The sequence below is a fragment of the Bos indicus genome, chromosome 7 (assembly GCF_029378745.1).
Source record: "Bos indicus isolate NIAB-ARS_2022 breed Sahiwal x Tharparkar chromosome 7, NIAB-ARS_B.indTharparkar_mat_pri_1.0, whole genome shotgun sequence".
In the NCBI taxonomy this organism is placed as follows: domain Eukaryota; kingdom Metazoa; phylum Chordata; class Mammalia; order Artiodactyla; family Bovidae; genus Bos; species Bos indicus.
In genome coordinates, this window is record NC_091766.1 from 28,901,221 (window position 1) to 28,917,939 (window position 16,719).

General features: G+C 42.2%; 1 protein-coding gene across 5 annotated transcripts in view; it reads left to right on the forward strand.

Annotated features, from left to right (window-relative positions):
• Positions 1-11,594, forward strand: part of ZNF608 (zinc finger protein 608) — a 115,571-nt gene extending 103,977 nt beyond the window's left edge. For all 5 annotated transcript variants that reach the window (XM_070793242.1, XM_019964626.2, XM_019964629.2 and 2 more), the window contains 7 exons: positions 1,061-1,148; positions 1,655-4,097; positions 5,733-6,150; positions 6,722-6,894; positions 8,254-8,407; positions 10,271-10,352; positions 10,911-11,594. In XM_070793242.1, coding sequence (XP_070649343.1) covers positions 1,061-1,148; positions 1,655-4,097; positions 5,733-6,150; positions 6,722-6,894; positions 8,254-8,407; positions 10,271-10,352; positions 10,911-10,917 — 3,365 coding nt within the window. In that variant the 3' untranslated portion in view covers positions 10,918-11,594. The remainder of the gene's footprint in view (positions 1-1,060; positions 1,149-1,654; positions 4,098-5,732; positions 6,151-6,721; positions 6,895-8,253; positions 8,408-10,270; positions 10,353-10,910) is intronic.
• Positions 11,595-16,719: the final 5,125 nt, after the last annotated feature.

Below are 16,719 nucleotides of genomic sequence, written 5' to 3' on the forward strand. Positions count from 1 at the left end.
AACTAAGACACACTTACTTTATTTCTTTACCCTAATAGTTTATATATGTCTCAAAAGCAAAATCTACCTCCTTTTAATGTGTGCTTTTAAAGAAATGAGTTTTTTTTTTTTTTTTTTAAGGCACTTGTCCTCTGGAGAAATAAAGAGGATGTTATATTTTGTTTCCCTCTGACATTTGGTATACTAAGTGCACTTAAGTTAGTAATTCACAGATGCAGTGCTAAATTAAATTGTCTGCAGAGCAGTTGGGAAAAGCAGAATGGCTTGCAGGAAACAAGTGTGTTGGTTTTGAGGGTTTGTTTTTTTTTTTTTTCCTTATCCTCCGTGGCAAATGCTTACTAAAGTTGATTCTAAAGATAACCCCAAGAGCAAACCTATTGTGTACATACATTTTCTTAAGAGGGCTATTTTAGGAGTCCTTAATATGAAACAAGACCAAACAGTGAAATAGATACCATACTAAGGCTAATTCTTGTCTCACAAAGCCAGAGAGGAGAGGATTAGGAAAAATAAATCATAGCTGATTGTCTCCTATCTGAACTCCAAGCTCCCTCTTGCATGCACATCATTTTTTTCCCTAAATAAAAATCACCATTATTTTATTTTGTTGAATTGGAAACAAAACCGATTCCTTTCAGTCACTTTCTGTTTTAAGCACTGGTAACTGGCGCTTAGTTTTTGTTGGCTGCTTGCCAAACGAAAGCAATTATGTGTAATAATAGAAAAATTAAGAGGTGAGTGTTGCTGTTTTACAGCAGGACATGGCAAAAACCATTTCCTTCTGTCAGCAGTATCTTGATTACCCTCTCACACACAGCCTTACCCTTTTGTACCACACAAGTATGCTCATGAACACACGCGCACACACACACACACACACAATTTCCTGTGGGTTTTTGCTTGAGGTCACTGAAACCAGAAAGAGGAAGAATGCAAACCACAGCTTTTGAAAGCAAATGAGAATAGAGCTCTGCTGGTAAAAAGAATAGTAATAATAAATGAACTGGAAATAGGGTAATTTGTGCTAACCTTGGTCCTTCTTCACTCCCCACTCCTGCAGGTGTCCTAGTGGTCAATGTCACGTGGAGGAACAAGACTTACGTAGGGACCTTACTGGACTGCACCAAGCACGACTGGGCCCCTCCCAGGTAGGCACAGGGCCTTTGATTTCAGCCTCTGTCTTTCTCTCCTCCTCCCTCGTCTTCCCCTCTCCTTCTCTGTGCAAGGAAACTACAGAGAGAGACTAATAATACTTGAAAGGCAGGTTGTAATTGAAACCAAGCAAAAGAGCAATGAGCAATTCAGGGTTGAACACAATAAAATGCAGATGCCACATTGCTTGTTTTTAGGGTGATCGCTACTTCCTGCCCCTCCTCTATCTCCTTTGTTTTCTTTTTGTCAACACGGGAATTTGAACTGCATTGGAAGCTTAGCTAGCTGAGCTGGTTTTCTGAGGAAGAACATAAGCCATTGGTAGCCTGATCTGTCCTAGGTATTGAAATTGTCAGTGGAAGAATTGGGTGTCTTTTCCTCATCTGGGCCCAGCCGTCAAGCTGCTGGGGTGTTGACTGCTCTTTACCACATTGCATGCCTCATGATTTCACCTGGCTCCTTTGGAAATGCCCATTTTGACGGCTGTTACTTGCTTCCCTAGGTTCTGCGAGTCACCAACCAGCGACCTGGAGATGAGAGGGGGCCGAGGCCGAGGGAAAAGGGCGAGGTCTACCGCAGCTGCCCCGGGCTCGGAGGCCAGCTTCACAGAGTCCAGAGGGCTGCAGAACAAGAACAGAGGCGGGGCCAATGGGAAGGGGAGGCGAGGCAGCCTCAACGCCAGCGGGCGGAGGACACCCCCGAATTGTGCTGCTGAGGACATCAAAGCCAGCCCCTCCTCCACCAACAAAAGGAAAAACAAGCCTCCGATGGAGCTAGACCTGAACTCCAGCTCCGAGGACAGTAAGCCCGGGAAGCGTGTCCGCACAAATTCCAGAAGCACTCCCACCACCCCTCAAGGGAAACCAGAGACGACTTTTTTGGACCAGGGCTGTTCTTCTCCCGTGTTGATTGATTGTCCCCACCCAAACTGCAACAAAAAGTACAAGCACATCAACGGCCTCAGGTACCACCAGGCTCATGCCCACTTAGACCCAGAGAACAAGCTGGAGTTCGAACCAGATAGTGAGGACAAGATCTCAGACTGCGAGGAGGCCTTGAGCAATGTGGCGCTGGAATGCAGCGAGCCAAGCACAAGTGTATCAACTTACGAGCAGGTGAAGGCGCCAGTGTCCCCTGGCTCAGGGAACCCCCCCAGCACCCCCAAGGGAAAGAGAGAGCTCCTGAGCAATGGCCCAGGTTCTGTTATTGGAGCGAAGGCTGGGAAGAATTCTGGCAAAAAGAAGGGTCTTAACAATGACCTCAATAATCTTCCAGTCATCTCCAACATGACAGCCACCTTAGACAGCTGCTCAGCAGTGGATGGCAGTTTGACTGTGGAAATGCCCAAACTGGAAGCAGAAGGATTAATTGACAAGAAAACCTTGGGAGAGAAAGAAAAGGGCAAAAAAGCCAACAATTGCAAAATGGACAAAAACCTCTCTAAACTTAAAACTGCCCGGCCCATTGCTCCTGCCCCGGCTCCCACACCCCCGCAGCTAATCGCTATTCCCACTGCAGCCTTTCCAAGCACCACTACGGGGACCATACCCGGACTGACCACAGTTGTTCAGGCCACACCAAAGAGTCCTCCGTTAAAACCCATTCAGCCAAAGCCCACAATTATGGGGGAGCCCATCACCGTGAACCCAGCCCTCGTGTCACTCAAGGACAAGAAGAAAAAGGAGAAGCGAAAGCTGAAGGACAAAGAAGGGAAAGAGACGGGGAGCCCGAAAATGGATGCAAAGCTGGGCAAACTCGAGGATGCCAAGGGGACTGGGAAAGATTTATCCGGACATTTTTTAAAGGACCATCTCAGCAAGAATGAAGGGCTGGCAAATGGACTGTCCGAGTCTCAAGAGAGTCGGATGGCTAGTATCAAAGCCGAGGCTGATAAGGTTTACACTTTTACAGACAACGCTCCCAGCCCTTCCATCGGGAGTGCCTCAAGGATGGAGTGCAGCACTTTGGTGAATGGACAGGCGCCCATGGCCCCGCTGCACGTGCTGACCCAGAACGGGGCCGAGAGTTCTGCGGCCAAGACGAGCAGCCCCGCCTACTCAGACATCTCCGATGCTGCTGATGACGGTGGTTCTGACAGCAGGTCAGAGGGCGTGAGGTCGAAGACCAGTTCCCCATCAGATATACTCTCTAGTAAGGATGGCTCTGTGAAAGGACATTCTTCAACGACAGCACAGTCATCTCAGATGAAAGAGTCCCACTCTCCCTATTACCATGGCTACGATCCTTATTATTCTCCCAGTTACATGCACCCTGGGCAAATGGGCGCCTCTGTAGCTGGGAATGGCGGGAGCACACAGGGAATGAAGATCAAGAAGGAGTCTGAGGAAGAGGCGGATAAGAAAGACAAAGCAGAGCAGCTCGAGGCTAAGAAAGTGGACCATAACCCTGCATCCTTACAGCCTCAGCACCAGTCGGTGATCACCCAGAGACACCCGGCCCTGGCTCAGTCACTGTTTTATGGCCAGTATGCCTACGGGCTCTATATGGACCAGAAGTCTCTGATGGCCACCAGCCCTGCCTATAGACAGCAGTATGAGAAGTACTATGAGGACCAGAGGCTGGCAGAGCAGAAAATGGCCCAAACTGGGAGAGGAGACTGTGAAAGGAAAAACGAACTCCCTTTGAAAGAGCTGGGCAAGGAGGACAGTAAACAGAAAAACATGCCATCGGCCACAGTCTCAAAAGCTCCCTCTACTCCAGAGCCTAACAAAAACCATTCTAAACTAGGGCCGTCAGTGCCTAATAAAACTGAGGAGACAGGTAAATCGCAGCTTCTCTCCAGTCACCAGCAGCAGCTTCAGGCCGACAGCTTCAAAGCTAAGCAGATGGAAAACCACCAGCTTATTAAGGAGGCTGTAGAAATGAAATCTGTCATGGACTCTATGAAGCAGACAGGTGTAGACCCAACCTCGAGATTTAAACAAGTAAGATTGGGGAGCGTGGCCCCCACAGGGAGAGAGCAGCCTGAGACTTGTACATGGCTGGTCTTGATCTGGTTAGAGTTCTTCACAGGAAATCAACCAAGGGTTCCTTAGGCTGGATTTCTCTTCTCTTGAAAAGTGTTTTAAGTGATTCTCTCAGGATTTCTTGTGTACCTCTGAAATGTACATTGCTCACTATTTCCTTGTCATGTTGTGTAGTAAAAAGAATCTTGGCTATGTGCTTTGCAGATTCATGTTCCCTGCCACTGACTGACTCTGATGAAGTCCCTTATTGTCTTACGGAGTCCAGAGTGAGGGAATTCTACCCTGTGGTGGCTGTGGTCCCTCTAACTCCAAGATTCTGAGTCTGAGAACTCAAATAATTTGTTCTTTTACATTTCCAAATTTATTTTGGCATCTTCTGGGGATATTAAGACAGGGTCCTTAAATTCACATTTCCTACTTATCTTTTTTATGAAACTTGGAGTGTCTTGAGGCGTCTAGACTTCTGTTTTTTGCGCTACATGAAGGGCCTCAAAGCAGGGTTCAGTGCCTCTCGCTTGTGAGGAGTGAGGAGCTAGGGGGATGGGCCTCGGGCAGTCATCCCAGAGCCCCGCGGTCGGCCAGCTTGAGGTGAAATGTGCCGACACCTGAAAATCGGTCACCGTGAAACCACACATGTGCTAGCATTTTCTGTCACGATTCAGACATCCTGACTCAACTGTAGTCCCAGAAGTATTAATTCTGGTATTTCCCGGCACCCCAGCCCTCACTTAGAGGGGGCATATAGAGGTCCGCAGTGAACCAGAGCAACAGAATCCTTTCTTCATGCTTTTCTGCCCCTAAGCACCCAGTGGGTTTGTAGCGTGAATGGGATGGGTTGCAGGGGAGCCACAAAGGTCATTTTAAAGGCCCTCAGTTTCTCCGCTTCTGGAGTCGAATCAGGCTGTGACACCATAGGGCTGCATTAGAACTGTGCAATTGGAGGGGCGGGGGGTGCATGTTATGGATGCCTTTGTTTACTATAGTAAAGCCATAATGTGTGGTGTTCATTTTTAATTTTGTTTGGATTAATGAACCGATCTGGTTTCTATTCAGCCTTGGCTACAGTAGATGAAGAAAGTGTATTAGGAAACCAAGAGTTTCCCCCTCTAAATGATGTTAATTGATACAATTACTTAAGCTATATTAAAACTTAAACAGTAGGTAAAACTTAATATTATCAGCTTGAGTTTTTTATATTCTTTTTACCTATGTAAGATAGGAGGGAAAAACGAGAGTTAGATTGAGTATGTCTGAGGGTGTTATTTAATGTTAAGAATTAACATTAACACCCCAGCTCTGAATTCCAGCCAAGCTAAGTTTTGAAGCCCAGCTCCACAAACTGGGCAGCATTGTGACCCTGATATTACTTGAGCTTTAAGAGCTTTGCTTTTGTCTTCTGTAAAAGAGATTATTAATCATGCCAGCCTTAGACATCATTCCTTCGTAAGAGGAGGCAGTAAAGCTCACAGAGTAAGCGTATAAATAAATGTTACCTCAGTATTAGAAGTAATAGTAATAGTGCTTTCATGGTGATGAATGAGTTTTTCTTAAAAATGTTAATTTTATTTTAATAAGTCTTTTTTCCAAAACCAGGATCCAGATACAAGGACATGGCATCATTATGTATACCAACCCAAATACTTGGATCCACAAAAGTCAGAAGAACTTGATAGAGAAAAGAAATTAAAAGAGGATAGTCCCAGAAAAACCCCCAACAAAGAGAGTGGTGTGCCCAGCCTTCCTGTATCATTAACAAGCATCAAAGAGGAGCCCAAAGAGGCCAAACGTCCTGATTCTCAGTCCTTGGATGAGGGCAAACTGAAAAACGATGATCGGAAGACTCCCGTGAACTGGAAGGACTCTCGGGGAACCAGAGTGGCTGTCTCCTCACCCATGAGTCAGCATCAGTCCTACATACAGTACTTGCATGCTTATCCTTACCCACAGATGTATGACCCCAGCCACCCTGCATACCGGGCTGTTTCTCCCGTCCTAATGCACAGTTACCCTGGTACGTGTCATGGGTTCTCACTGTATTGGAGGGAAGAGGCTGTGTTCAAGTACTAGCTGTTTTAAAACTCTGGATAAATTAGAGGCTTCAAGAGTGACATTGTGTGGCTTGTTTTTAATGCTATTTAAAGACGTCCCTAAGGTGAAATGGAATTAATGGCAGATTTGTTTTTAGATGAAATGTCAAACTAGCTGTAGTTTCCATAGGATCTGATGGTCTGCTGTAGCTATGAGACTGACAGATATTTTATTGCCTAGGAATACATTCTGAACACTTACTGTCATAATCATTACAGTTATTGTTCTTTTGTCTTAATTGCACATGTAAACAGATGAAATGGCTGTAAGCTCGTTCTCTTTTAGAACCTCTGATCATCAGGATGGGTTAACTGGGAGAAGAGAATCGGAGAACCTCGATACAGTTTAAAGACAATATAGCGCATTCTTAATGGAATATTCCCTATTTTAAGATCTCCAACTCTTATCCCAAATTCATGTAACCCAAATGGTTTGTTGTTTTTGTTTAAAGATGTCATTCGTAACTTGATGTGGCATTTGTTGTATGTCTGCAGGGGCCTATCTCTCTCCAGGATTTCATTATCCTGTTTATGGGAAGATGTCAGGGAGAGAAGAGGCAGAGAAAGTCAATACCAGCCCTAGCATCAACACGAAAACAGCCACTGAATCGAAAGCACTGGATTTGCTCCAGCAGCATGCCAACCAATACCGCAGCAAGTCTCCTGCTGTAAGCTTCCTTTTGTTGTCACTTAAAAGCACTGTGTTTTAAGGGGAAAGGGGACAAGCGAGAGAACAGTCTTGAAATATAAATGGCTTTGGAACCCAGCTGTGATTTAAGAATGCTGTTTTGTTTTGTGTTGTTTCCTAATAAGGAAAGAATGGCATGTTTAAAATAAGATGCTTTCACACACGAGGGGAAAAAATGTTAAAGCATGTATGGTAGTAGCAGCCTCTTCTGTTGGAAAATCTGTTACCTTGCTTACCCAGGAGGATGCTAGTCAGCCAGACATTGAAATTCATAGGAACCAACCTTCGGTGCAGAATACTTCTGATGCACTCATGTGCTGCTGAGCCGCTTGGCTAAAGAGTGTTGACTGCATCCATTGTGCTTCGACATTGACTCCTCCACACATCCCTGTAACTCTGCTAAGGTGATTCAGACATATGTCTTTGTGAAAGATGGCTCTGCTTCCCCACCCCCTGCAAAGAAAGTCCCAGAGACTATTGGGAAGAGAGAAAATACAAAGGATGTGGTAGTTTGGGTCTAGAAAAAAGAAGGTTGGAAAGATTAAATATAGGCTTTGTGATGTGTATCTGTGTGTGTCCTGAAACTCAAAAGAAGCTTAAAAGAAAATGATTTATGCATCTTTTAACTGTGAGCACTCCTAGTATAAAGTTTTTTTTTCAAGTAAGAAAAAGAGCTTTAGTGAAAGGCTGATTAAGTTCAAATGAGTAAAAAATGTCTCAGAAACACAGGATCCGCAGTCAAATTATGATTTTAGAGGACTGGAACTTCTCTGAGTGTTCAAAGATGGAAAGATTTTGGAATTCTTCCAGAGGCACAGGGCAATGGTTTCATGCGCTTGATATTGATGTAATATATAATATTAGGATGTATGTTCTCAATGGAGCTCAATATAAAGATAGGTTTAAAATTGTGAGATACATTCTCCTCAGAAAAGGTAGTTAAAATAGAATAGTCATCAGAAAACTTGACCTTAAAGAAGTCTCTGCAACACCTTCTTCTCCTTCATCCCTATGTGAAACTTGTTTTTAGAAAGAAATTGGGTCAATTCTAAACCTGCAATTATGAATGGGAATAGAGAAGTCCTCTTATTTCACTCATTTGAGGAAAATGTTGATATTGCTTTGGCTCAGAGCAGGACTATAGTGTTGTCTTCATTCCAGTTGAAATGCATGTCTTTTGAAATGATTTACCATTAATAAAGAATTTCTAAGAGTCTGTGTATTTACTTGTTTAATATTAGGAGTACCCACTGCTGAAGGGACCAAGGAGGTTTACTACGCCCCTCCAAATTGTTGCTCAAAGGATTAAGGGGGGGAATCTCTGTCTTTTCTTTTGCAGCCTGTGGAAAAGGCCTCAGCTGAGCGGGAGCGGGAAGCCGAGAGGGAGCGGGACCGCCACTCCCCCTTTGGCCAGCGGCACCTGCATACTCACCACCACACCCACGTGGGCATGGGGTACCCACTCATCCCTGGGCAGTACGACCCTTTCCAAGGTCAGCAGCTCCATTCTCCTTGTGCCTTTATTCATCCTGCTTTGAAAAACAGTTTCCAAAACTGCCTTTCTTGTCTTCAACTGAAAAGGTTGAGCTTTGAGTTAATTAGCTCTGGGGTGGAATTTTAACACTTCTTTCCTGGTATATCCTTGGGACACAGCTAAGGGTATTCCCACATCTCTGTGTGTTTTGATGAGACGTGAAGTGGCTACCACTTAATAAGTGTCACTTATTGATGTTATTGGTGGTGGGCAGTGTCTGGGGCACCAAATATAACAATCAGAAGATCAGATAGCTGCTTCAGGAAAAGTGTAGAAGACAGGGAGGGATGGTGGGAGGCTTTGGTGAAATGACTTCCCTTGATCTCTTCAGGCCTCCAAGTTGCTCCTTTTCCCAAGGAAGTAAAGGGAGTCATGCGGTCAGGGTCAACACTCTTTATAACCTAATCCTGAGACTTCCAGCCCTTTGCTATTGAAACGTGGAGTAAAGAGGAGAAACATTTTTAAAAGCCATAGCACTGACATGAGGAACCACAGACAGTTCGTGGTGTTTTAGCAGATTGTCCTAGCTCTGTCAGCTCATGGCCTGGGCAGGGAGGGGCAATATCTTTACAGTAGAGCACTTGCTAGGACCTTGCTGTCTTAGCTTTGACTGCAGTAACAGAATACCATAGTCTTTATGGCTTTAAACGACAGAAATGTATTTCCTCATAGTTCTGGAGGCTGATAGTCTGATACCAGGGTGCCAGCATGGTTGATTTCTGGTGAGAGAGCTCTCCTCTTGGCTTGTAGATGGTCACCATCTTGCTTATGTATTCCTGTGACTTCTTGGGGGACCAGGAGGTGGGGGGAAGAGAGTTACTATCCCTTCTTAAGGGACACTAATCCTTCAAGATCAGCGCCTTACCCCTAGGACCTCATTTAACCTTAATTACTTCCTGTATAGGTCCAAATACAGTCACTTTGGGGGTTAAGGCTTCCACGTAGGAATTTTGAAAGGGCACAGATTGAACTGTGGACAAGTATCTGTTTGCCAGGTTCCTTCTTACTCTGCTGTCTGAATACGAGATAATACATTTGAAGGTATTTCCAAAAGTAGGAAGTGCTGTCCAAATGTGAAAGGGTCATTTTAATTTATTCATTCCATGTTACTTGGTGTCAAATAGTGGTGTTAAAGAAACCATAGAGAACATAGAAGGAGTCATTTCCTCAGGGTTTACTTTTATTTCCTCTATCTTTTTTCCATGATTGTTTTCTATAGAATTTAAAAGAATTTCCTATTAGGCAACTTCATGCCATTTGGATCTATTATATTCTCTTACTGCTCCCCTGCTCTTGCAGGGTGAAAGTTAAGACTGTTTCTAAGTTCAATTCAGTGATTCCATGTACCTTATGGGATGCATTGTGTTCAGTCACTGGGGAAAACGTTAAAGTGATAAAAGTTATTATGAAAGTATTGTATTCTAAGCAAATAGCGTGGCGCTCCTATAATTCACTGTGACTTTTGATTCCTGTTGTTACCTGGTACCTATTATTTCTCCTGGGCTTCCTATTCAGAAATGCGTGCAAACCATTTAGCACCATGCAGAGCCAGAGAGATGGAATGCTGTATTCTCTTTGAATAGCTATTAAGAAAACCACAGAGTATTCAGTGAAGAGATGGATTCTGGTTAGACTGAGCAGTTTGTATTCTGTCCTTGCTACATGAAACATTTCGTGTGTGTGTGTGTGTGTGTGTGTGTGTGTGTGTGTGTTTACAAAGGCCAGATTGCTACTCCCTGGTCCGCAACCTTTCACCATTGGACCTGCATCTACTCTTAACCTTTCTGAAAGTCACGGAAACCCTGCATTTTTCCCCCATTAGGCCTGACCTCTGCTGCCCTCGTTGCCTCTCAGCAGGTGGCTGCACAGGCATCTGCATCGGGAATGTTTCCTGCACAAAGAAGGTGCGTATTTGGAATCAGCTTTCTAGATAGAGATGTCGTAATGGGTGGGAGGAAACAAGTGTAGGCTTTTTAGACCAAAACCTTAGCTCCTAAGGGTTTGATATTGTTGTAGTGAATGTACTTACTATGTCACCGTATTTCAGATGCAGCTTCTATACTGTGAACCTCATTTTTATAGCTGTAATGTACATTAGTAATTAACTGATCTGTTTCTTTAACAGTTCTTAAGTTGTCTTCAATGCTTGTTAAAACAATTCACTCTAACTCCCTTTGTTTTATTTTGTTTAAAAATGAAGTTGCAACTGAAGGAATTTACTGTCATAGTGCTAAAGTGATGTTTCTTCTTAGATATTTTCAGTTACTGCTCAAGTTGTTTTAAAAAGGAAAATAATTTATTTTTCATGTTGTATATCATTACCCTTGTGTTCATTCACTTTCTCTGGGATTGAATTCCTTGAATTGAACAGAATTAAAATAAGTCTGTTGGTCTTACAGTTTTCTTATTCTCAGTGTCAAATGTGGATGGAACATTTGCTAAGGTTTTCTTTTCTTTTGCAGAGAATAACAAGATTGGAAATGTACGTTGTCATGTGACTGGATCACATGGGGAAGCGCTTATACAGACATCAGTTCCATGGTGTTAATTTGAAATGCCTTAATGGCAGGCAAAAACCAGTCATTTCATTTTTGTAAATTACAGATTTTATCACAGAGTAACAAATGTTGCTGTAATTAAACTTCTGTTTTATATATATATACGTATACATATATGTATATATACATATATATATATATATATTCTTTACTTTTTGTATCAGTAACCAGGCTCGCACACACAGGGTCTGCTGCCAAGTCGCAAACCACTCAGTAAAGGAGATAAAAAATGTATTTGTCAAGTTGGAAAGTGTTAGCCTCAGAAGGCTGCTTACTTTCTTTTTTTTTTTTTTTTTTGCTTTTCAATTGTAAATAAATAATGTTATGTATCAGTGTGCCTGAACCTTGCATATCCTTCATATAATTCCCATGAACCCCTCAGAAAGGCTAACTGTGATGATGACACTTTGGTACAATTTAGATGTCTATATGGTGGCTCCTGTTAAGATGCATCAGTGTAAAATGTTCCTGTAGTCACTGTTTGTACTTGTGTATTGTGGAGAAAATACTTTTGGAAGGCATGGGGTTGCCAGTACCACAAAAACTGTGTTGTATATAATGTAAAGATTAAAGTGGGGAAATAATGAGCATCTGTGAATAATGAGGTGTCATTTTTGATAATCTTGAATGGCAAATAACCCAATAGCCTGCATACCAGAGACATCTGTGATTGTTCTATTACTTGAATAGTCCTGCAGTTTTTTGTTTTTTTGTTTTTTTAATGTTTACAATTATCCAGTTTTAGAAGAGAGAGACTTTAACGCCATTGCCTGGTTACTTGTTTTATGCTGTAATCTAGTTTATTTTATGTAAAATGTATATTGAATGCTTTCCTTTTTTATACCTGCCTTAAATAATTTGGCAATCAGAATTAAAAAGGTTTTTTTTTATATATATATATAATGGCGTCTTGTCTGTCTCATATTATTTCTAGCTGGCTGATAATAATTCTTATTTTCAAAGAACAGTTCCTTAATATCTATGAAGGTCCAGTGTGTTAAGATATAGTACAGAGATATTAACTTTTCTTATATGATACCCAAGTTTAACAGCCAAATAGTGGATTTAATTCAGTGCATATATGTATCTTTATTGGGTATTTACTTTAAACATGAAATGTAGTATCACTACAAATTTCAGGTTTATGTGGTATGGAATGATAATTCCAAAGATGTTAGTCTTGTGGATATGTGCACAGTAGGTATAATGTATGAAAAGTTAGTCAGCTAGCCATTTGATTGACTTGTCATTAGATTGTTTTACTGGCATACATTATGCTGAATATACAGAATTAACTGCTTCCTCACTTTTTTTCCTTTCTTTGCTTCCCTCCTTCCCTTTCTCTCTTCCTTCTCAGCAAATTCTGTCTGAGCACCTACCTTATCCCAGGCACTGTACAGGTGCTGGGTTACAGCCATGAACAAAATTCCTGTTTGCACTTTCTAGTAGGTCTGGGTAAGCATAATAAAGTATGTAAGTAATATGCGGAGTATGTTAGATGGTTGATAAATGCCCTGGAGAAAAACAAAGTCTGGAAGTGGGCATGAGGGATTTGTGGGTGTTTACAAATAGAGTGATCGGGAAAATCTCTCTCAAGGAGATGAGGAAGCAGCCATGTGCATCTCTGGGGGAAAGCGCTGCAGTGAGATGCAAAAGCGAAGCCAAAGTCCTAAAAGTTGGGGTGTGTATCATGTGTTTGGACTGGTTGATGCTTCATCCCAGCTGTAAGTTTTAATGATTTTACTGTAATTGCTAATGATGGTTCTATCCCTTGGTTTCCTAAGCTGACAGATTTTGTCTTGTTGTATTTCGGTTAGTTCTACTGAGGGGCTTTTGCGTCGCATATGTATAGATATTTGCAATCAAAAATACTTGCTTTATTTTTGGAAGTCACCTGAAAATGGTTTTTGCTATGAATATCATCCAACATTTTTTATGGTGTTTTATCCCTGTGCTTCAGAGGATTTCACCTATTTTTCCTCATTCTTTAAATTTATCAAATTTTTTCAGTTCTTAGACCACATCTTGATGTACCCTTGAAGACCTAATGTAATTTGTCTTATTTTGGTTAAACAAGTGTGATTTCTCTGTTCAGAATATCATTTGAAGTGTGACTTTTGGTTGCCTACATGTTGCCTCAGTTCTAGAACTGACTGAACAATTCACTGTCGACACAGAACCAGAACTAAGGTCAACTTACATCTTCACCAGCTGCATTATCATGTTCCTGGTAGTGGCTGGGGAATACTGTGGATTCCTGGTGATTCTCCTGCCTTTAGTAATAATAAAAATCATATGGAAGCTCATCTCACCTGAGCTATACAGGAGTAGATATATGCTTATCACATAGGCTTTTAATTATACTTTTAGTTAGGTGCCTAAATAGATAGGATATAAACATGGACATCAGACCGTGCTTAACTCTTCTACTGTGATAAACAGGAGTGCTGAGGAGTCCTGATAAATACAAAGATGTATATGACCAAAGGCACATTGCAACTTGAATAGACTCTCCCCGCAGGCTCTTACTGGAACATTATTCATGACTGGTTTCCATTAGTCACTGAATGAAGTTTTGTTTCTTCCTCTTACTGTTACAGTGCTGTCCCTGCTGATGACAACATGAATCGCCAAAGGCCAGGGCTTGTTTATATTATGTGTGCCATTTCTCTGGCTGAGTACATAGTCAGGACTGAATGGTAAATTAAAGATTCCCAAAAGACAAGCCTACTTGGCTCTATTATATTACTATGATGAATCTGCCATTAATACGGTTCTAATTGTTTTACTTTTATAGACATAAAATCATTCCCCTTAGTGACTAATAATAGGGTTTATTGATTTTACTAAACATTATTCATTCCAGGCCTGCTCATATCAACTTGTCCTGAACATATGCAAAACGCCTGCAGTGCTAACACAGTGCAAATTAACTTCATGGAGAAATGAGACTGAAGAGTTGTTTACAGCTGTGGTCCCAGCGAATGCAGAATATTAAAAACAAGGTAATAGGCTCCATATAGAACCATTTGTTCCTAGATTAGGATCTCAGATGGCTTTTTCATGGAAACTTGCCATTGATGTTCAGCCCAGGTCATTAGCACTTACTGAGTAAAAAGGCTGGCCTTATGTATTCACCCTGACTATGACCCTGATTTAGTGTGGTTTCAGCCCAAGGGTCTGAGAGTAACCAGAATGAATAGCTCTGATTGATACAGGATAAAACAGCAGTTTAAATGATAATTACTGGTCCATTTCATTCCCTCCCTGACTCTGAAAGAGACAAGACAGGCAAAGCCATTTATTACTGTTTTTGTCACTAACCACAGTCATCCATTCCCTGCTTCCTGCAGAAGCTTGAGTCATAAACGTTGTTTGCTTTCAGTTAACTTTAGGAGAGAAAACAGAGTGAAACCCACTATTAGCAGTGCCTCCATCATAGTTTCTTATTTTTCTTAACGGAATCACTCTCCAAAGCAGGGGTTCCCAGCCTTGGCACTATGGACATTTTGGACAGTTGGCGGACATGTTCTTTGTTAGGGGCGGAACTGTGCACATTGTAGGGTGTTGAGCTAGGCTCTACCCTCCCGATGTCAGTAGCAACTTCGAACCACCCCACCCCAGGCTGTGACAGCCAGCTGGTCATGTGAAATTCAGATCTCCTGCCCACCTCCTCTCCCACAGATAGACTACTGTGCCTTCTTGTTTTCTGTTTCTTTAGAAGATATAAAAGCCAGCTGTGATGCCTGGTAATCTCATGAAAGTGTAGTGGGGGTGCTCACTTGACCAACATGGGCCCGATCTTCTAAAAACAGAGTTGGATGATCTAGGTTTTAACCTAATAATTAGCAGATTTTATAGACTAAAAATGAATTCAATCTAAAACCCATGTCTGAGGGCTGAATTTGACTCACAGCACCTCAAATTGGAAAATGCACTTTATGTATGTTGTTAAAAATCCTCACACCAGCTCTCTAAAATACATATTATTTTTCCCTGGAATGAAGACATTCCAGTTAGAAAACCTGGAGAAAGGAGTCATTCTTAAGAGGTTGCTGGGATTGAACTCAGATTTCCTTCCTACAAGGAGTACCATTTGATTCATGTACAGAAATACACTTAGGGAGCTTTCCAGATGCACTATACATTTCAGTGAAGATTTTTTTTTTTAACTCAGACATTTGAAAATAAAATGAAAGGAAACATGACATACCTGGAAATTGAGAGGAAATAAAGCTCTCCAGGGCCATCGTGAACACAAGACACAGACGATGCCCGCGAGTGTGGTCCAGTTCACAGTCCAGGTTTCTGGTCAGGTGTATGGTGGCCTGCCCCACCTGCGGTCATTCTCATGGAACAGTGAGTAGCGGGTACACGTGGGGCCAGACCCCTTACCTGGGTCCATAGCAGAAATGACTAATCATTCCAACGCCCCAGCTTCACATGGGTGAGATCCCACCGAGTTCTCAGCCCAGCTCTCCAGGCAGCTGCTAAAAATGGATCAAAGTTAACACACAAAATAAAGTAAGTTTGGCATCCCTCTGAGAAACTGAGATCTTGAGTGACGGAATCGTGACCTTGTATCTTTCAAGGGTATCAGAAACCCCTCATTTTCAAGCCAGGAAACTTAACATGGAGCTGTGCTTCCCATTATTAGAAAATTTAGAAGTTATTTTATTTACCTTCAGTATTTTAAAGCAACCATTATTCCTTTAGTCAGAAAAGTTGAGAAACCAAAATCATTATTTATTGACTCATCTTTCTTTTGATTTGTGGAGTTTTTTTTTTTTTTTTTTTTAACTTTGTGTCATCACAGCTTTGCTTCCTCTCCTGCCTCCCTCTTAAAAGGATCCCTGATTAAATTGGGTCCACCCAGATAATCCAGGATAATCTCCTCATTTCAAGGTCAGTGGATTAGCAACCTTAATTCCATTTTCAGTCTTAGTTTTCCCTTTGCCATGCAACTCAACATAGTCACAGGTTGTAAGGATTAGGAAGTGGACTTCTCTGGGAGGTCATTGTTCTCCCTGCCATCCACCCAACACATTTCCTTTACGCCTGGGTAGAAATCGTAACACAGTGAATAATAACAGCTAGCATTTACATAGGATTTAGTGTGCCTTAGACACTGTTCCTAAACACATCGCATAAAACAATTCACTTAATGCTCATGACAACCAATTACTATCCCCATGTAGAGTTGAGGAAACTTAGGCACAGACATAAAACTTGTGATAGAATCACTGTGTAAGTGATGGTCTGGCTTTATGACTACTATATGCTGCTTCAGAAAAGGGATCCTAAAGTCCCTAGGTAATTAACAAAAGCTGTGAAAAGTCGCTCAGTCGTGTCCGATTCTTTTGACCCCATGAACTATAGAGTCTCTGGAATTCTCCAGGCCAGAATTCTGGAGTGGGTAGCCTTTCCCTTCTCCAGGGGATCTTCCCAACCCAGGGGTCAAACCCAGGTCTCCCACACTGCAGGCAGATTCTTTACCAACTGAGCCACAAAGGAAGCCCAAGAATACTGGGGTGGGTAGCCTGTCCCTTCTCCAGCAGACCTTTCTGACCCAGGAATTGAACTGGGGTCTTCTGCATTACAGGTGGATTCTTTACCAATCCCTTAACAAAAGCTAGCCTATGTATTACTTTCAGAGGGGCCAGTGAGAGAAGCATAGCCTTTATCTCTAGTTTGCTATGAGACAAATGCTTGT